Source organism: Bufo gargarizans, chromosome 1 (genome assembly GCF_014858855.1).
Source record: "Bufo gargarizans isolate SCDJY-AF-19 chromosome 1, ASM1485885v1, whole genome shotgun sequence".
NCBI lineage: Eukaryota > Metazoa > Chordata > Amphibia > Anura > Bufonidae > Bufo > Bufo gargarizans.
Genome location: NC_058080.1, coordinates 188,073,545 through 188,094,788, shown reverse-complemented (window position 1 = coordinate 188,094,788; position 21,244 = coordinate 188,073,545). Strand labels below are relative to the sequence as shown.

The window sequence follows — 21,244 nt, the reverse complement described above, 5'->3', positions numbered from 1 at the left end:
GCCCTCTAGTATCAGTCACGTCATGATAGGAGGCTATCTTTGCTATTCTTCCATGGGATTACTACCTGGCGACTAGATTAATTTCTACAACGTGATCACTACTTCACCTCATATCTAAAGTGTTGAGAACCTAATGATATTAGCAGCTCTTTCCAGAAGACTTATGAATAAAAGGGAAGAGCCATCTTAGCATAATGGAGATTGGCATACAGTATACAGTAAAATAGTATTTTATGTTTTTTTAGTTTTCATACACATGACTACTGCCAGCACGGCGTCCGTTATGGATGTCCAGGCTGCTCCAATAGTGCCCCTTAGGACTTTCCATATTAGCTCTGTATGCTTGTTTCGCATTGAATAATTTCTGTATGCTCTTAGTATGCCTTAGTTCAGAATAACCCCTTAATGAGCACCCATTGTCTTTTGACCATGTATGGTGCAGATCCTCAGTCTGCAGTGACATCTTTTGGTGTCGCTGCAGTTGAGGGTTGTTAAGGACTGCCGGAGCACTCCTGCGCTAAGAACTGGCTGTTAGTCACAGCCTGAGTTCTTAGCGCACGCTCCAGTTTCACAGCCTGGCTCAGACGAAGCTGCACTTATGGCTGTTCATGCTGCTCTCCATACTGCTACATGATCAAGGGGGACTCCACCCTCCCCCTGCGATTGGTTCAGCGGGTTTCCGGATGACTCAATCACAGACTGGTGGAGTGATCAGCAGTTAACCCTGAGGACCTATGAAGGACCTGTGAAGGACCCCAGAGCTGTCTGTGCAGTAACCCTGCTGTTAGTTTACACTAGTGTTGCCCTAACAGCAGCCTGTGTCATACTGATGCAGAACATAATGTACTAGCATACAAGAGTATGTTAATATATCATGTCTAAAATAAAGTTATAAAATAGTAATCCAATAGTGGGATTAAAAAAAAATATATATTATAAACAATGTAATAAAAAATAAATAAAAATGCAACCCCCCCCCGGAAAAAATAAAAAATATTGTCAAATACACTTCATGGTGCTCACATTAAATAAAGCTAAAAATACACATATTAGTTATCCACATGATAATTATCAGGTTATTTCTAAAAAAAACTAAAATAACTTCTATTTCGGCAGCAAAAAAAATTATATACATTACAGTGAAATTTATATATATATATATATATATATATATATATATATATATATATATATCTATGGACCCCAGAACAAAGCCAAAAAATAACATTTCTGCTACGCACAACAAGGCCTCAAACTGCCATGTCGATCAAAATAAAAGCTATGGCTGCTAAAATGCAGAGAGGAAAAAACAAAATTATTTAAAGGGGTTTTCCAGGCTCCTTAAATTGATGCTCCTTAAATTGATGACCTACATGTCCAACATGTCCAACATGCTGCACCCCCACTGAACAGCTGCTCCTGGAACTAGCACTGTGAATGGAACAGGAAGCACAGAGATGAGAGAGTTGATTCTACACAATTTTTTATGAATTTCCCAAATGATTCACTAAAAATATCATCCACCGTTATACAAGTCAGTAGACAGAGAAGAAGGTATCTACCACCAAAAATTTATAATTTTTTAACCCTTTTTTATAAAAAAAAATAAAACAGGCTGTTTGTTACCATTCATCTGTTCATATATATATATATATGTATATATATATGTCATTACTTGACATTACTAATGCTGTCTTAAAGACCCTGAAAAGGGTAAGATACAGTCCTGTGTCATACATGATTTTCCAGGAAAACTGGAGCACTTTCGATTCAGGCCGAATATACCTGAAACGAATTTTGAGAAATTTGCTAATTTGTAATGCCAAATTTATTCATCTGTATGAGTGGTTATATGAAATGTTATGTTGTTATTTCAAATGAAAAACATATATTTAAGAGACCATGGCAATACTATCTGAATGATAAACAGCTAGATATAAAGACAAAAGGCCACATTTACCGTCAGGAGACTTTAGAAACATAAATGTGTGTGCAATTAATTGTAAAAGTGCTAAAAGTTGTTTAATAGCCAGTTACTGTCATTTATCGTCAACGTAATGAGCAGTTTAGCAGCTGTGAAGCAATCTATGATTGACAATAATTGTAGCAGAAGAAGAATTGCAAGAGGTTATCTATTCAGAAATACTAATGGCGTCCAAAGTAATTTACTCTGCCAGCTTAAAAAACCCTGCAGAGAAATGCATGTCCCATGGACCTGAATATTAATCCTTCAGCTTATGAATACTGCATGCATCATGCAATGTATTGCTCCCACTACTTTCCTGGTATGACCAGTGTTGTCTGGGCAGCTCACAATGTCGTCCCAGCGGTTTTCCCTGCACGATTCAATCTGCCCTTGTAATGAATCTGAACAGGGCTTTGATGGATGGGGAGAGTTTTCCATAATGAAATGAGCAAACATCAGCCAAGGTTTGTGAATTACCAACTTTAGGGGAAATTTATCAAAACTGGTGAAGAAGAAAAGTAGAGCAGTTGCCCATAGTAGCCAATCAGAACAAAAGAACCTGCATTTGACCAGTTGCTATGGAAACTTCTCCACTGTACACTAGTTTTGGTATTTAAAAAGTCAAAGGAAAAGGAAAATCACATCCATTCATAGCTGGCTACCACTACATTTACCAGGACTGGAGTTCCAATACACCAGAGTAAGATGCGCCTAATTTATTTAGAGGAAGATACCTCTTTAATAAATTAGTTGCATCTCTGGCAGTCCACACGTCAGAAACTGAAGTCTATGTCAGCTAGGGGCTGGCGGAGACTTCAGCTATAACTTACACAAGCTTTGGTGTAAGTTGTAGCAAATCTGGCGGACCGCGCGAAGCCCTGCCCCTCCTACAAAGCCCCACCCTTTTAATCACTACTTAAAAAAGTATCGGGAAGCTCAAAAAGTCACACACTATGGAGAAAATATGGCGTGCACCATAATTTGCGACTTTTTAATGTGTAAACACTTTAGTACATTCCCCTCAGTGGGTTTAAGAGCTCTTGTTTGCTGTACATAAGATCACTTCTCATTAAATGTGTTCCGTCAATTCATCATGGACAAATATACCGTATATGTCTAAAAAGATACAAGCTTTGATCCACATACGGGAACCACATGGAATTCATAAAAACAAAATGTTTAATTTGTACATCTGATGTATATCTGGACTGTAAGTCCAAGTCGGAAGCTAAATCATTTCAATCAAAGGTATTTTACGGTTCAGTAAATGAGAGCCATGAAAAAGTGCAAGGCAAAGCACTGTGTAAAACTGCCTTCTTATCCTGGGTGCACCAACCAGCCTGCCTCCGACTCCCTTTACTAGATGGAACGACACCGATTTCTACTGATAATATACACTTCAGTACAAAAAGGCACCCACTGCATACTCCCCATATTGAACTCATTCTAGTGAGATGAAGATTGCAGACAACCAGGGAAACCATAATTGGGCTAAATTCTTTGCCCCAACACCACTGTAACCATGAATTCCACACAAACATCTTAAGACAATAGCAGTACAAATACAATGTATTCTTCAGACCCGCTGGATGGGCCCTTGACCTGTTTACCAGCAGGAAGATGCTTAAGCAAGTGCATTTAAAGAAAAAAAAGGCATGCAATAGTATGTCTGGATTCATGTACACAGCGTACACAGCTGCCAGTTCAATATCCGGCATTGTCGGTCAGTCAGCAATCTCTGCACGTTTACATTTGTCTTACAGAACTAACATCGGCAATTTACTCAAACTGAAATAGCAGAGCAGCAAAGGGTTAACTGGATCTTTTTTTATTTTTATTTGGACGTGCCGTGAGGTGTGTAGGTAATAGGAATAAATGAACAGAATAGACTGCAAATCAAATGTGATTTTCCCAAAAACAAACTATATATAGTAGTGTACGTGCATGCAGAAGCACCCAAGGGCAACCACTCTGACCTACTGTTCTGTATATACGCAGCAGATGAGTGGACTTTCTCTGTAATGTACCCTGTATAGTAAGGGATTTTTCAATTCCTAAATTGCTATACAAGGTAAGCAGTGATTTTATGATCAGTGGTGTCATCAATTCCTAGTGAACTGCAATTTAGGTTGCAAAATGGCAGCCTCCAGCGCAATTACCAGAGAAATAAATAAGCTAACACTTTCTGGCCTGCATTTCTTAATGTGACTGAAACAAGAAAATGCTAACTGTGTGGCACATCCCAAGCATCTCACATCTTAAAGGGGTTTTCCAGGATTACTGTGGTTCTAAAAACAAGATATGCTCATGAAATCACTTCCCTGTCATCATTTTTTCAATTTAGGCTCCTCTGACCAATTTTCACAATGTAAACAAACCCCTCTGGTTTGTTTCCACCCTGTATGTAGCACTTCCTGTTGATGTATCCAACCAAACCCATGATGCACTTCTCCTTTCTCTGCCACAGCTCTAGCACGGCCCCTAACGCCCAGCTATAGTTACTTGAACAATTTCTTATCATTGCCCCTGTTTCTGCTTTGACACCCCCATGGACATAACATCACAGGACATAGTCATGTGACCACAGCCCAGAACCGAAGATAGGAGCAATAAAGGTAAAAGAAATATATTACACCAGCCATACTCAACCTGCGGCCCTCCAGCTGTTGCAAAACTACAACTCCCATCATTCCCTGACAGCCTACAGCTATCATCCTACAGAAGGGCATTGTTTTACAATAGCTAGAGGGCCGCAGGGTGAGCATCCCTATATTACACAATTACAGCTACCTTCAGAAGTGATTTATTTGTAAAAGGATGTTGAGATGAAAACAGGAAAACCCCTTTAAGTTCTCCATAACCAGTAATGGATAGATTTGCGCAACCTTTATCTGCAGGAAATATGTATCGCAATTACGTGAAAGGTCTTTATCACGAAATCCTTGAATGATTATTTTAAGTTCCCCATGAAGCACCAAGACAGGGGATAATAAATATCAGGAGTAGTGCTTGATGGAATAAGAAAATATAATGTCTACAATTCCATACTTGATACTGAACTGGTTTTGGCTACGTTCAGCGTGCACATAAAAAGACATCCCACAGTACTTAGATTGTGTGTGTTACCTGTTTATCTCTCAGGCAGACAGATACTTGTATACAACGAAACACATGGAACTATGGTTTTATAAGTGCAGAAGCCTTCACCGTAAGCAGAGGTGTGCCAGCCCCATGATATGCAGTAGTTTCCCTCTGTGAATATGTAGGTAAGCAGCTTTATGTAAATGCAGTAAGTATACACACAGAGCCCAGTAACTAATCTTGCTATTGATATACAGTACATGTTTCCATACCGTTCAAACTTCTATTTTGCAGCAATGTATACCTGCCAGGTTTCGGAGACAGGATACGGGCCATAATTAAACAGTTTTTGCCCTTTCTGTCAGTCCAAGGTAAGCAAGGAAGGAGTGCTTCGGTGTGGTGACACCAGGGGGTGCCGTCTGAGGTCTGGGAGGATGGAATGTGACTTCGTAATGGTTCTTAGGAAAGAGCATTGTTAAGGGAATGAGATGAGCAAATTCTGAGTTCTGGTACCTATCCAAGCATGATAAGTTACCATTTACTGCAAAGGCTTTAAGTGCTAAATGTGTCTCCATGCCACTGCTTTGAGCAGCAGACATAGCCACTGTCTGGAGAGCCTGCGAGGCAGACATGACAGAGAGAGGTGACAAGAGGCTCCTAGTGTCATTGACAGGGAGCAATAGGGTAGCCTCTTTCTGGTTTGTGGTCTGGGTTTTCTTCTCTTCTTCCAAGAATTCACCATTTTGGTGCTTCTTAACATGACGGCTGAAGACAAAAGGGTGGGTGGTCTTAAACAGGCACTCCTCGCAGCTGAAGGTCTGGCGGGGAGAGTGCTTGAGCTTTTTGTGCAAATTGAGATTGTCTTTGCGCTTGCAGCTATAGCTGCACTGGTCACAGTGAAAGGGGCGCTCTCCGGTGTGGACACGCACATGCTCAATCAGCTTATTGGCCGTCTTTGAGAGGTAGCCACACTGGTCACACTTGTAATGATTCCCGAGCCGATGCTCACGGATGTGCACTTCCAGCTCCAGCTGGTTAGCCTTGACCGTCTTGCAGATCCGACACTTGTACTCCATCTTGTAGTGCGTTTTCAAGTGACATTCGATGGCTGCAGGGCGGTTTGTGGAGTAAATGCAGAATGGACACCTAGCGAGGAAGCCAAAAAGAGCATATTGACAGTGTTATTCTTACCAGCTTGTGTATAACATCATTACATAATGAAAACACACATAGATACACATTGACTGTGCTTCCCTATGGTGTAATACTGAAAGTTTACCGGAAACTTACTGACAGCTACCACTTAGCTGCTACAGCAACCCAATAATACCATTTACTGTCTCAAGGAATTATCTGCAGGAGCCTGTAGTCTGTGACTGCATACTAGTTGGAAACTTCAAGTCAGCCTTAAATTAGATACAACCCCTAATGTTAATGGACTGTTCCTGAAGGTAAGAGCGTTGTTCAGGAGTAGGAAATATATCTACTTTCTTTCACAATCAGTGCTATACCTTACTAAGGGTTGCATCTGATATTGCATCTCAGCTCCACTGTGAGCAGTGCCCTGACTCCCTTTAAGAAGCCATGAGACGAAACCAGAATTGGGAATTTTGGGCTTATAAAATGTTTTTATAACATTTTTCTTTTGTAAGTATAATTAATAAAAGGAAGCATAGCAGTGCCACTCAGGTTTTACACAGGGCGTCTGCTCGTTGTTTCCTGATTACCAACTCAGGTGGATCCTGTGGTGGGTAAGGAGACTCACAACCGTAAGTCTGAAGGTGGATTTAAAGCTAAAGCAGAGTGGTGAAGTACTGGAGCAGTGAAATGGTGCCAAGCCCGGCTCCGGACAGCAGAGACACGGAGCAGTAACATGACTGATAATGCTCTGTGCCTCTCTGTGATCTTTTTGCTACAAAATCACGGTGACAACTTTATCTCACTGTGATCTTGTAGTAAAAAGGTCACAGAGAGGCACGGAGCATTATCAATCATGTTAATGCTCCGTGTCTCTGCTGTCCGGAACGGGGCTTGGCTCTCTTTCACACAGTGGATTACCCGCACGGCTTCCGCTCGTGTGAAAGAGCTAAAGCTATAACACCATATTTGAGTAATTGGCATTTGAAACTATTTCAGATCTTCTGTGCTATTCTACATGAGAGCAGCATAGTGTTGGAGAGTTGAAGCTTGGGGATATAGATATTCATTATTCATGCTGGAAGGGCTAGAGAAAGCTTGTGAGTCCTGCTCCCCCACCCGCGCACTGCTGATTGCCGGATTTTCCTTTAGGAGTTTGTATACAGGGAGAACTGTCTATCACTCTGTGTAGGTGAGGGTAGCAGGAGTCACAAGCTTTCTTTTAGTTCGGCCAGCATTTATACAGCTTTTCATATGACAATATTAATATATTAAATCAACTCATTGAAATTTATGTATCTCCAATCGAACAGCCTCACATGTACAGGGATACTTGAACATAAAGATAGATAAGGATAACCAAATAAAACAAATGAGTCAAAAATATTAGACTTGTTCAAATCATTTATTTGAGGAAAATGATCCAATATCACGTCTGAGTGGCAAAAGTATGTGAGCCTTTAGAATTAGGAGATAATAATTTGAAGGTGAAATTTAGAGTCAGGTGTTTTTCAATGGGATGACAATCAGGTGTGAGTGGGCAACCTGTTTTATTTAAAGAACCAGGATCTATCAAAGTCACAACACATTTGTGGAATAAACAAAGGAGATTTCTGAGGATCTCAGAAGAAGAGCTGTTGATGCTCATAAGGCTGGAAAGGGTTAAAAAACCATCTCTAAAGTCTTAAGTCTCTGGAGTCTGGACCCCACCAATCCATAGTCAGACAGATTGTGTATAAGACCTTTATTACCCTCCCCAGGAATAGCTGACCAACAAAGATCACTTCAAGACCAAGGCGTGTAACAGTCTGTGAGGTCACAATGGAACCCAAGGTAAACTCTAAGCAACTAAAGGCCTTTCTCACATTAATTAAGCAGTAGGACAATGAACAACAATGATGCACATCGCTGGATTGCAAGGAGAAAGCAGCCGCTCTCTAAAAAGAACATTGCTGCTTGTTTGCAGTTTGATAAAGATCACCTGGACCAGCCAGAAGCCTATTGGAACAATGTTTTGTGGACAGATGAGACCAAAATAGAACTTTCTGGTTTAAATGAGAAGAGTTGTGTTTGGACAAACTCAGGAACGCAGCTTCAGATCCACAAAAGAAAACAGTGTTTTAATCAGGTGAACTAAAGCTATTTGTGTAAGCAAGCAGCTGGACAGGGAGATCTGACATTCGCTTTATTGTTTTGGAATGGCCAAGTCAAAGTCCTGGCCTTAATCCAATAGAAATGCTGTGGAAGGACTTGAAGTGAGCAGTTAATGGGAGGAAACCCACCAATATATCAGAGTTGAAGCTGTTTTGTACAGGGGAATGGACTAATTTATTCCAAACCGATGTGCAGAATTAATCAACAATTAATGGAAAAGTTTAGTTGCAGTTATTACTGCACAAGGGGGTCACACCAGATACTGAAAGCAAAGGTTCACATACTTCTGTCTTACAGGCATGTCATATTGGATCATTTTCTTCAATAAATAAATGACCAAGTCTAAAATGTTTAATCTGATTATCTTTATCTACTTTTAGGACTTGTGTGATGTAGTTTTAGGTCAAATTTATGCAGAAATATAGAAAATTCCGAAGGTTTCACAAACTTCCAAGCACCACTGTAGGGCTGCATTTACATATATAACCACTATTTCTACTTTTGTGTCAGTCATTAAAGTGTGTTTTGGATTTTAAGATATTGAAGATCAGATTCGTGGGGGTTTAACACCCACCTATTACGCTGCGTTCACACCTGGGCGTACCGGATGGAGCACTCTGTGATTGTATGCGCGTTTACAATCGTGGCTCCGGAACAAGCGAACGCCCATTGTCGCGCGTTCCCGGAAGTCTATGTACGGGAACGAGCGACAAGACGCCCCAAAGAAGCTCCTGTACTTCTTGGGGCGTCGGGCGTTTTACAGCGAGAACCATTCTCATAGGGAATCATTGGTTCTTGCCTGTTGAGCGTTTTACAGCGCGTAGGAACGCGCTGTAAAACGCTCAGGTGTGAACCCAGCCTTAGCGCTTTTAAGCTGCCACTGGCAATGGAAACAAAACAGTAGATGAACCAAAAGCATAAGGCTCAGTCCCCTGTTTAGTGACTGTACAGTTGCACTGCAGACAGTGCTGGACTGAGGTTCCTGGGGCCCCCCAGAGGAAATTATTCTTGAGGCCCAACCACTATATCATCAATAAAGTTTAATATGTTTTGTATCGCAGAAATAGAGGAGTGATTGGCTCCAAAGGCAGCCACATGTTTTTTTTTTTATCTCCTGGATCTTTGGGGCCCATTATGGTATCAAAGCCTGGGCCCACTGGATGATCATTCGGTACTCTGGTGGGCCAGTCCAACCCTGACTGCAGCCAAGCTCCCATTTAAGTGATCAGTGCATTTCATTCCCCATCATTGCAGATTGATGCGTGATGTCCCAGAAGCCTCTATTGGTAGTTGGAGACTGTCAGTAAACAGATTATGTTGAAGGCTGCCTGTCAACGGTGCAAATTGCTATGTGAATGAGTCTAGAGAGTTATTCACACTGTGCTCGCACTAGGATTGCTTTCTCTGTGTATTATTGAAGCTCTGGGGTACATCCGGATTGCTAAGAGATTAGAAAATGATCCCATTTTGTAAAGTTTTGAAATGAAGAAAACAAACATATTCATTATATGATACAGAACGAAAAACACTTAGCAAATAAGAGCTTGTGTGTATGTGTCCTATATCATTGTTATTAAAGTGTGTGATTATTTATTAACTTACATGTGATAATACACATACACATGTGCACTCCAATTATTTTTAAGACTTCTAATTGTTGCCTTCAATACACAAACTACTGCATTGTGCTTCAGCAGTGCTGGTGCTCACACAGATAGGAAGCTGAATGTCACACCGAGGACAGATACATCCCATGAGTGCGCTCTGGCACGCCAAATACTTGGGATTATGGAAGACATTTTTAGCATTTAAAGTGAACCTGTTCAATCACATCAGTGCTGGATCAGTGGCGAGTACTACTGCAGCCAGATTTTTTTTTTTTTACTCCTGGACAACACCTTTACTGGCATTATGCCCCTTAAGCCAGCAACTGTCATAAATAATACTCACCCATTTTATCCACCACCACTTCCAGCGCCCCTCTGATCCTGCAGCCATGAGGACTTGAAAAACTGGGCGAGTACACACATCTTTATTATTAAAGGGGTACTTCCCATCTGGGGCATTTATGACATATCAATAGGATAGGCCATAAATGTCCAATAGGTGCAGGTCCCAGCTCCCCCATCTCAAAGATGGGACTCTGCAATGAATGGAGAGCAAGCGATGCTATAAAACTTCTGAAAATAACTGGCTTGGCTGGCTACTGCACATGTGCCACATGCTGTCATTTTTACAAAGGGGGTCAGTTCTTGAGAAAGCAGCAGATTCCCAAGGTGGGACCCCACCTTTCAGACTTTTATGGCATATCTTATCAAAATGCCATAAATGTCCCAGATGGAAATACCCCTTTAAGTCAGACAACTCCTTTAATCATGTGTACAATTTGAAAGGGTTGTCTCTTTAAACAGCTGATCGGCGGGGGTGCCAGGTGTCTGACCCCTGCCGTTCTGATATTGATGACCAGAGGATAGGTCATCAATAGATATAACTTGGACAACCCCTTTAGGACTTTTGTAGTTAAACCCCCCTTCATTATATAGCAGGCTCCCATTCTTAAAACAGATGCTTTGGAAAAAGAGCTCTTTGGTGATGTTGGCACCTTCACCACAGAATTTTCTAAGTAATCAGTTTGTTACATAGAGAATATGGTGGCAGAAAAATACCACGTGGTCCATCTGGTCTGCCCTTACACTTCCTTTTAATTTTTCTTCTTAAACTCATTGAATGTGGGTTTCCAAACCAAATCTGCTGAAAATGTATTCTAAGCATCTACTGCTCTTTCAGTAAAATCAGATTTTCTAACATTGCTTCTTATCCCCCTCCCCCCAGTGTATGACATGTTCCTTGTACTAAAAATTATGCCAAGACAAACTGAAGTCCTGCTAAAACTACATGAACCATGTTTAGACAAGTGTAAAGGACAGAAAAAGTGGGACTAATAACACAGTACTAATTTTATAAGAATTTACCTTAGATTATAAAAACACTGTGACTGATGATAGTTTAGCAATAAGAAGTAAAATCAAGCAATAAAATAATCATTAAATACAACAGGATGTTACATATGCTTAACACAGGAAAAGTTTTTGTACTTGCTTTCCTTACTTGAGCCCACCGGTAGGGACTGTGTGGCATTTCTTGTGTTCTACCAGCTGTTCCGGTGTCTTCATGAACTTATGGCACACGTCACACTCGTACATTCGAGTAATCAGGTGAATCTGCAGGTGTCGTTCAAACATTGGTTTTGTCTTGCAGACAAAATTGCAGAACACACATTCAAAACCTGCAATGATAAGAAATGACATTAGTGTAGGACCGAAGTAAATTCCGATACCTTGTTATGAAAAAATGAAAAGAACGCTGGGTGTGGAGAACATGGTGTGGAATGAGGGGCATTGTAGGGCTGCAGTGGCAATTTCTGGACGGGATGGCTGCTCTATATTTAGGCTACTTTCGCACTGGCGTTTCTAGGTCCGCTTGTGAGATCCGTTTCAGGGCTCTCACAAGCGGCCCAAAACGGATCACTCTAGCACCAATGCATTCTGAATGGATAAGGATCCGTTCAGAACGCATCAATTTGGCTGCGTTTGGTCTCCGTTGCGTTTTTTAGACGGTCACTAAAATGCAGCTTGCAGTGTTTTGGTGACCGCCTGGCTAGGCGGAGCCAAACGGATTCACGGTTTTTCACTGACACAATATGGTGCAATTGCAAACGGATCTGTTTTGACTTAGACTTTTTTTTAATGAATAATGCAAACAGATCCGTTATGAACGGATACAAGCGTTTGCATTATTGGTGCGGGTCCGTCTGTGCAGATACAAGACGGATCCGCACCAAACACGAGTGTGAAAGTAGTCTTAGATTGGCGGGTTACATTAGGGTCCTTGGCTCATAACGTAGGAACTTTCAGGGACAGTCCTATCTGCTCAGCACACTGTTGGGAGATACATGCAACCTGACCCAGTCCTGGAGCTACATTCCATGAGTGGATCACCTTGCACAGGTAACTTATCATCAAAATCCTTGGTTACTGGTAAGACCTCTCCTCCATTTCCTATGATTCTGATATATATCTGTGATCTTCAATGGGGTTGTCTCATTTCAGCAAATGGCATTTATCATGTAGACATGACAAGTTAATACAAGGTGCTTACTAATGTATTGTGATTGTCCATACTGCCTCCTTTGTTGGCTTGATTCATTTTTCATTGCATTATACAGCGTTCCTATCCAGGGGTTATGTTCACACTGCAATCCAGCAGTGGTGGCCGTGCTTGCACACAAAAAGCACCGGCCTAGGCACACTCCACGGTCCCAGCCACCAGAGAGACCAGCGCCTTTCCCTATACTGGGTAAGCATGGCCAAGCATGGATAAGAGCAGTGTATAATGTGATGGAAAACCAAATCAAGCCAGCAGAGAAGGCAACATGGACAATCACAATACATAGCATTAACTTTCTCTACATGATAAATGCCTCAGTCACATTAAAATTGGAAAAACCCTCCAAAAAATGTCACTTTTTTATTGTAGATTTTTTATATGTGTCTGAAGTAAATATGTTGGTGCACAACTCATGGGACACAATTGTATTTTTAACTCCTTAGTGACAAAATTAATTTTAGCCTTAAAGGGAACCTGTCACGTACAACATGGTGTTTGAGCTGCAGGGAGCATGTTAAAGAGCAGGAGGAGCTGAGCAGATTGATATATAGTTTTATGGGAAAAGAGTCAGTAATTCTTATATTTCAGTTATTTATTAGTTTATTAGTTATTTTATTCTGCTCATTCTGGGCTTTGAAGTCAGGGAGGAGGTTCTATCAGAGATCCAGAGCCTTCCCTCTATGACTGTATATACAGAGATAGCTGTCAATCACTGATAGAAACACCTCCCTAACTTTTTAAGCTCAGAATGAGCAGGAATGTAAATGAATGAAATATAACTTGTACTGAATCTTTTCCCACAAAACGATATATTCATCTGCTCAGCTTCTCCATCTCTATAATGTGCTGCCTGCAGATTATTTTGAAATTTCATGGTGACAGGTTCCCTTTAAGGACCAGTAACATGTTCCCCCTTTGTGTTCCAGCAGTCATAACGTTTTAACTTTTTCTTCTAATTTTGTATTTTATTTTGCAGCATGAGTTGTGTTTAGAACCATTTTGGGGTATATTTAGTGTATTAACCTCCCTGGCGGTATGATTATGTCAGGAATTTTGTACCAAAAGTGGTACAATTTTTTGCATGGAAATTTTGTGTTATGTATTGTAGGCTTGCAATTCTTAGTAATTACTTACTTAAACCTGACCAAACAAGACTCTAGTAGACATCCCAGATGTGATAAAGTTTTAAACACAAAATCATGAATTATATTCTAATAAATATTATAATTTTATTCAATAATGTAATAAAAAATTATGAAATTTGTCAAAGAAAATTCAATAAACATCCTGAGTGTGATAAATTTTAAGTCATGGGACTGCACAAAGTCCAACATCACAATCAGGACAATGAAACCTGGTTTCTTTTCAGACTTTCTTTCCATTGCTATCTCTCTTTGAGCAGCAAACCACGCACATCCATGTAGGTGCTGCCTTTTTTTGCGGTTGGCGGGATGTAGTCCATAAAGTGACGACCAGTCAGGCGTTCTGGGTGGACAACGTCAACAGCATGACGTCCAGGTCTGTTCACAGCTGTTTACAGCTGACTGATGGCGTCTGGTGGTTGATAAAAATACGCTCAACCACCTTCCATATAAAGTCAGAATGAACAAGAGGCTTGTCACTCTTTGCTCTGTGCAGGATATATGCATTCCAAAGGCATTGTTCCAGAAGATGCCTGAAGATCTTCCTATAATATTTTTTTTTGCTGTTTGCACATAGCCGGATAAAATGTCATTGCCTGATCGGCTCTGTCGACACCTCCCATGGTGTTATTATAGTCTATCACGACTTGTGGCTTCAGCACATCTTTCCCACCTTTTGTGTGGACCATGGCAGTAGAGGTATTGTGCACAGTACTCATGAGGCACACGTCCTTCTTCTCTCGCCAACGCATTGCCATCATCTTTCCCTTCTGCCAGGCAACCATTTCTCCAGTTTTGAGTTTTTTCTTGGCAAACATAGATGGCATGTCACGTCGGTTAGGCCTAACGGTACCATATGCATCAGTCTTGTTTTGTAGCAAAACCTCAAACAGTTCCGGAGATGTGTAGAAATTGTCTGTGGTCACACAATATCCCTGGTCCAGCAATGGCTCCAGCAGTGTAAGGACAGATGATGTGGCCATCCCATAGCCGCTGTACCTAGGCACACTCCGGTGTAAATGACCGAATTCCAGATGTACCCAGTGGATGACTCGCAGAGCATGTAGGATTTGATGCCAAACCGCGCTCTTTTGGATGCAATGTACTGTATCCAGCTTAGGCGTCCCTAGTAGGCCATCAAACTTTCATCTACGCTGACTTCCCTTTCTGGCACGTAGGTCCGCTGGAAATTGGTCACAATAATTTGGCATACCTTCCAGATTTTTTTTTGTTTGGGCGCAAGATGCGTGGCCTCATCAAATTCTTCATTGTTCGTGAAGTGGAAATACTTTATGATGAGGGAAAACCGGTATTCTGACATCACGGTGCCAAAAAATGGAGTGGCCAGTAACTTATTGGTGGTCCAGTACCATTTGTGGAGCAGTTTCCCCATCAACCCCTGAAGAATGATGAGTCCTAGAAACTGCCAGATGTCCTCTTTGGTCACCGGTTCCCACTTTCTGCTTCTGGAAAACCTGGCATGCAGCGTAGCGGATTGCTGTTCTTGGTAGTGATTTGTCTCCGTGACAATAGGGCACCAAGTGCGCACATCGCTGAGGTCAGGTGCAGGATCATCGCCGTTGTCACTTGCCAGATCAGTGTCAGACGAGAAATCTCCCTACAACTCACTATCGCTCAGTTCTGCGAGCACCTCTGTGTCACTGTCGCTGTCACTCAACTGGTCCAAAAGCGCTTTTGGAGTAAAGTGGTGCTTTTTTGATGCCATGTTATAAATATTTTATGGGCACAAATGACAGTAAAATGTCAGTGATCAAGTGTCAGATCTGAGGTGATACAGTGTAATCCTCTCAGATTACAATGTATCACCTCTTTTATGTGTGTGTGTCACTTTTATGTTTAAACTTTTGAATTTACCGCCCAGTTCCGCTCCCATGCGCCGCTGCTGCTCGCAGGGAATGGAACTGGGAAGTCAGATGCCGGCCGGCACTCTCAGTGCAGGACATCACTGGATCGCCAGGAGAAGGTAAGGGGACTCCACTGACAGCTCTGCAATGTTACCCCGAGCGTGACTCAGGGTTACCGCACCTGGCAGCGAAAATTAACCCAGAGTCACACTCGGGAATATCGCCAGGGAGGTTAAATAGCTTTCATTATTTCATTTTTGAGGGAATAATAAAAAACATCAATTTTTTCATTATTTTGTGGAATTTATTTATGGCATTCACTGTGTGGTAAAAAAAACAACATAACTTTATTATGTGTGTTAGTACAATGATGATAATGCCACATTTCTATATATTTTTACTATTTTTCCTTTCCACTTGCAGACTGTAATCTCTGCAACTGCTCCCCCTCCTCCTCCAGACTGAAGGGGAGGCTGGCTGCTTTAGCTGCTCATATCTCTGGATTGGTAGCAGCTAGATTTATTATATTGTTTGAAAGCTGGTATTACAAGCTTTTAAACAATACAAAAATAACAGAATTATCTTCAGTACGCAGTGAATGCAGCAGATAGTGAAAGTAAAAGCAGGTTTTACCCGCGTTTATTCCCAACTCAATTTCTAACAGCGATATCTCCTGCTGCTAATGCTGAACTCAGGCAAAACATTTAAATGGTTAAAGCTGGGCACAGGTATGTATGTACTTTAATTTGCTATTGTACTGGATTGGTTATATTGTGCTCTTTATGTTTATCTATTGACGGTTTTTATACCTGGTTTGTTGGTGTGCTATACACACAGGCGAAGCAGTGATTACTTTATACCCCCTTCTTTTTTTAAATAATATTTATTAAAAGTTATATTTTTATTTTATAGCTCTCATTTTTGTTAATATGTACAACATCCTGTTGTCATAAGGGATTAGACAATACTTTCAAATAATAATCTGAGAATTAAACTTTACAACTTGCAAAAACATATTAGCCTTCCAGAGATGGCCTAAAGTTGCAATAAATGAAACAGATAAAAAGAACCACTGTGGTTTGAGCAATGCAAGATCACCATCTTACCGTCCTATTATTGTAGATGTTATATAGCTCACAATTACTTGTATATAAATGGTAGTAATGTAGAATATACATTTTATATGAACATGACCCCAGTCTATACTACATTATAGAGCTACCTACAGATTATGTGTGCACAAGCAGGGCTGCGAATGACCCTGTCATCAGACATACAGATAATAATTGTGTAATTATTCTTGCAGTCTATGTGAACAACAATTACCTTTGTCAGATTTCTCTTCACTGCTAACAAAAGGCTGGGAGCTGTGTCCTACAGAAATGACCAACAGGCTGTTTGAAGTCTGGTTTCTTAGTGGGGTGTCCGAGTCTTCTTTACTGTTGGCTGAGTCACTAAGTGCTGACAATGAGGAAGAAGAAGGGCTTATGGATTCACTGGGGGTCTTTCTTTCATCTCCTATAAAAAGGAAAACACCCATATAAGTAGCACAATTATTTTGGATCATGTTCCCAGTTACAGGGTTTTATGTCAGACATGGGCTAGATACACATGTTGATTTCCATAATGGCCAAGATACAACAGTATTTTCTTATGTTAGAAGCTGTTATGACTTCATAATAGACTCCAAACATGCCTGCCTTGTATTCCCCATGAAATAATGCTGGAGAACCTTTTCTCTGCATTGTGCCATTCCTGCTGGATATGTATGAAAACAATGGGTGTTACCATTCCAGTTGTACACTGTCAGCACTGAACACCCATGTGTCAATTTATTCGTACATTTCCAGGAAGAGTACAAGAGGAATGGCACAATGCAGGCTATTAAGAAAATATTCACCAATACTGACTTACGTTGCATTTTAACAATTGCTCAGGAATGAATGAATCATGGATGATTGTAAATGGCTCACTAAGGCTACTTTCACACTAGCATTTTGGCTTTCCGTATGTGAGATCTGTTCAAGGCTCTTAGAAGCATTCCAAAACGGATCAGTTTTCCCCAAATGGCTGCAGCGTTTTGCTGTCCGCCTGACGAAGCAGAGCCAAACGGATCCGTCCTGGCACACAATGCAAGTCAATAGGGATGGATCCCTTTTCTCTGACTCAATATGGCAAAATAGAAAACAGATCCGTCCCCCATTTACTTTCAATGGTGTTCGAGACGGATCCGTCATGGCTATAGAAAAAATAATACAACCGGATCAGTTCATGACGGATGCATGCGGTTGTATTATTGTAACAGAAGCGTTTTTGCAGATCCATGATGGATCTGCAAAAAACACTAGTGTGAAAGTAGCATAAGGAGCATCTGTCAGAAGGAACAACCCAATTAAACCAGGCATAATGCCTGGTTGAGTTGACTGCTGATTATTTTTAGCCGATTCTTTGCGCCGCTACTTAATAATACTTGTTTTAACCCCTTCAGGACTCTGCCATTTTTCACCTTAAGGACCAGGCCATTTTTTGCAAATCACTTCTGGTCTGAAGTCACTTTGTGAGGCTTACATAATAGAAACCACCCAAAAGTGACCCCATTTTAGAAACTACACCCCTCAAGGTATTCAAAACTGATTTTTACAAACTTTGTTAACCCTTTAGTTGTTTCACAAGAATTTATGGAAAATAGAGATGGCATTTCTGAATTTCACTTTTTTGGGCAGATTTTCAATTTTAATCCATTTTTTTCCACTAACAAAGCAAGGATTAACAGCCAAACAAAACTCAGTATTTATGGCTCTGATTCTGTAGTTTACAGAAACACCCCATATGTGGTCGTAAACTGTGGCATTGCGCAGAAGGAAAGGAACGCCATATGGTTTTTGGAAAGCAGATTTCACTGGGATAATTTTAAGCTGCCATGTCACATTTTAAGACCCCTTGATGCACCCCTGGAGTAGAAACTCCCAAAAAGTGACCCCATTTTAGAAACTACACCCCTCAAGATATACAAAACTGATTTTACAAACTTTGTTAATCCTTTAGTTGATCCACAAGAATTGGTGGAAAATAGAGATGACATTTCAGAATTTCACTTTTTTGGCAGATTTTCAATTTTAATCAATTTTTTCCAGTTACAAAGCAAGGGTTAACAGCCAAACAAAACTTAATATTTTTTGCCCTGATTCTGTAGTTTACAGAAACACCCTATATGTGGTCGTAAACTGCGGCATTGCGCAGAAGGAAAGGAACTCCATATGGTTTTTGGAAGGCAGATTTTGTGGACTGGTTTTTTGACACCATGTCCCATTTGAAGCCCCCCTGATGCACCCCTAGAGTAGAAACTCCAAAAAAGTGACCTCATTTTGGAAACTACGGGATAAGGTGGCAGTTTTGTTGGTACTATATTAGGGTACACATGATTTTTGGTTGCTCTACATTACACTTTTTGTGAGGCAAGGTAACAAGAAATAGCTGTTTTGGCACTGTTTTAATTTTTTGTTATTTACAACATTCATCTGACAGGTTAGATCATGTGGTATTTTTATAGAGCAGGTTGTTACGGACGCGACATTTGGTTGTTTGTTTTAGTTTTACATAACAAAGATGTAGTTTTACATCTCCACGTTCTGAAAGCTATAGTTTTATTTATTTTTGGGGCGACTGTCTTGTGTAGGGGCTCATTTTTTATAGGATGAGATGACGGTTTTATTGGTACTATTATAGGGTGCATATGACTTTTTGATCGCTTGCTATTACATTTTTTTGTGATGTAAGGTGACATAAAATGGTTTTTGTACACTTTTTTTTTTTTTTTTTACGGTATTCACCTGAGGAGTTAGGTCATGTGATATTTTTATAGAGCAGGTTATTACGGACGTGGTGATACCGAATGTCAACTTTTTTAAATTTATGTACGTTTTACACAATGATTTCATTTTTGAAACAAAAAAAATAATCATGTTTTAGCATCTCCATATTCTGAGCTATAGTTTTTTTTCTTTTTGGGCGATTGTCTTAGGTAGTGGCTAATTTTTTGCGGGATGAGGTGACGGTTATATTGTTACTATTTTGGAGGGTATAAACCTTTTTTGATCGCTTGGTGTTGCACTTTTAGTGATGTAAGGTGACCAAAAAACTGTTTATTTAACAGTTTTCATTTTATTTTTTGACGGTGTTCACCTGAGGGGTTAGGTCATGTGTTAGTTTTATAGAGCTGGTCGATACGGACGCGGCGATACTTATTATGTGTACTCCCCCCCCCCCTATTTTTTACAATTTTTTCCCCTTTATTTTCTCAAAAGGATATATTTATTAATTTTTTACTTGAAACTTTTTTTTTTTTAAACTTTATTAATTGAATCTTTTTGTTTTTTGTCCCACTCTGGGACTTCAACTTTTGGGGGTCTGATCCCCTTTACAATGCATTCCAATACTTCTGCCCAGGAAGGCAGCCACGATGCCTAAAGAAGGCATCACGCTGCCTTCCATGCCATCGGGTCCTCATCACAGCAGCACGGGGACATGATGACAGCTCAGATACCCACGAGGACATCGCATGTGCCGCGGTCAGCGCTGACCGCGGCACATCAAGGGTTAATGCACCGGCATCAGTGATTTCACTAATGCAGCAGGGGTCAGTCTATCAGTGACTGCCGGACCCCTGCCGCGTATCGGGCGGGCGCATCTCCTGCACCTGCCAGATCACAGCGCCGTACATGTACGGCGCTGGTCTTTAAGTCACGGACATCTGCGCCGTACATGTACGGTGCGGGTCCTCTACGGGTTTATAAATATGAAAATAAGGGCTTAAAAAGGGGTTTTCTGAAATGTTATTTACTAATTACCTATCCTCTGGATAGGTCATCAGTATCTGATCGGTGGGGGTCCGACACATGTGACCCCTGCGGATCAGCTGTTTAAGAATGCACCGGCACTCCTGTGAGCGCCACATCCTTCTCTCTGCTCACCAAGCACAGAGCCGTACATTGTATAGCGGCTGTGCTTGGTATCGCAGCTCAGCTCCATTCACTTGAATGGGGCTGAGCAGCAACTATGCCATGTGACCGATGAATGTGTTGTCACTTGGCCTAGGCAAAGATGAGAGAAGGCCACGGCACTCACAGGAGCTGCCTTCTCAAACAGCTGATGGGAGTGGGTCCCGGGTGTCGGACACCACTAATCAGATACTGATGACTTATCCTTAGGATAGGTCATCAGTAAAAAAGAAAAATCGCAGAAAACCCCTTTAAGTGCACCAAGGACAGGCCCTAGCCACTTGGTGCATCTTAACACCCCTGTCTGTTTTACAGAGGTATGTAGAAGAGACATAATGTGTACAAAGCCTTATCTGTGTGCATATAGTCTTGCTATCTTACCTTATATAGTGCTCAAGCAGTACAAGCGCTCGACTATTTCTAGCAGCGCCAGCACACATGCGTGCCCACCGCTGCATTCAAACTGGGGAGCACAGGCCCCTGTCCGGGAACAGGAGGAAAGTTGTCTTAATGGGCCAACCCGCTTAAGAGTACTGTATTTTTATGGACTTGGTTGTAAATTTTGGGTGAATATCTGGGTGAACAATGTTCTATTTTTGGACTTCAAATTTGGAAAAAACATTCTGAAAAAAAGAAACTGCTCTGATTCTTTAGGATTTTACTAGTCTGCTTATTCTTCTCTATTCTATACAGAGAAGCCAGGGGCATACACAGTATGCGTGCATCAAACACTAC

General features: G+C 41.0%; 2 protein-coding genes across 5 annotated transcripts in view; one reads left to right on the top strand and one right to left on the bottom strand.

Annotated features, from left to right (window-relative positions):
• The window catches only part of LOC122943062, a 116,322-nt gene that overhangs the window by 61,750 nt on the left and 33,328 nt on the right, over window positions 1-21,244 (top strand). The gene's annotated exons all lie outside the window — the stretch shown is intronic.
• Window positions 4,631-21,244, bottom strand: part of ZNF827 (zinc finger protein 827) — a 230,424-nt gene continuing 213,810 nt past the window's right edge. For 2 of the 4 annotated variants that reach the window (XM_044300432.1, XM_044300441.1), the window contains 3 exons: window positions 16,839-17,030; window positions 11,447-11,624; window positions 4,631-6,193 (listed from right to left, as the gene is read on the bottom strand). In XM_044300432.1, coding sequence (XP_044156367.1) covers window positions 5,386-6,193; window positions 11,447-11,624; window positions 16,839-17,030 — 1,178 coding nt within the window. In that variant the 3' untranslated portion in view covers window positions 4,631-5,385. Of the gene's footprint in view, window positions 6,194-11,433; window positions 11,625-16,838; window positions 17,031-21,244 lie in introns of all 4 variants that reach the window. The other 2 variants (XM_044300449.1, XM_044300458.1) reach the window with 2 other exon arrangements.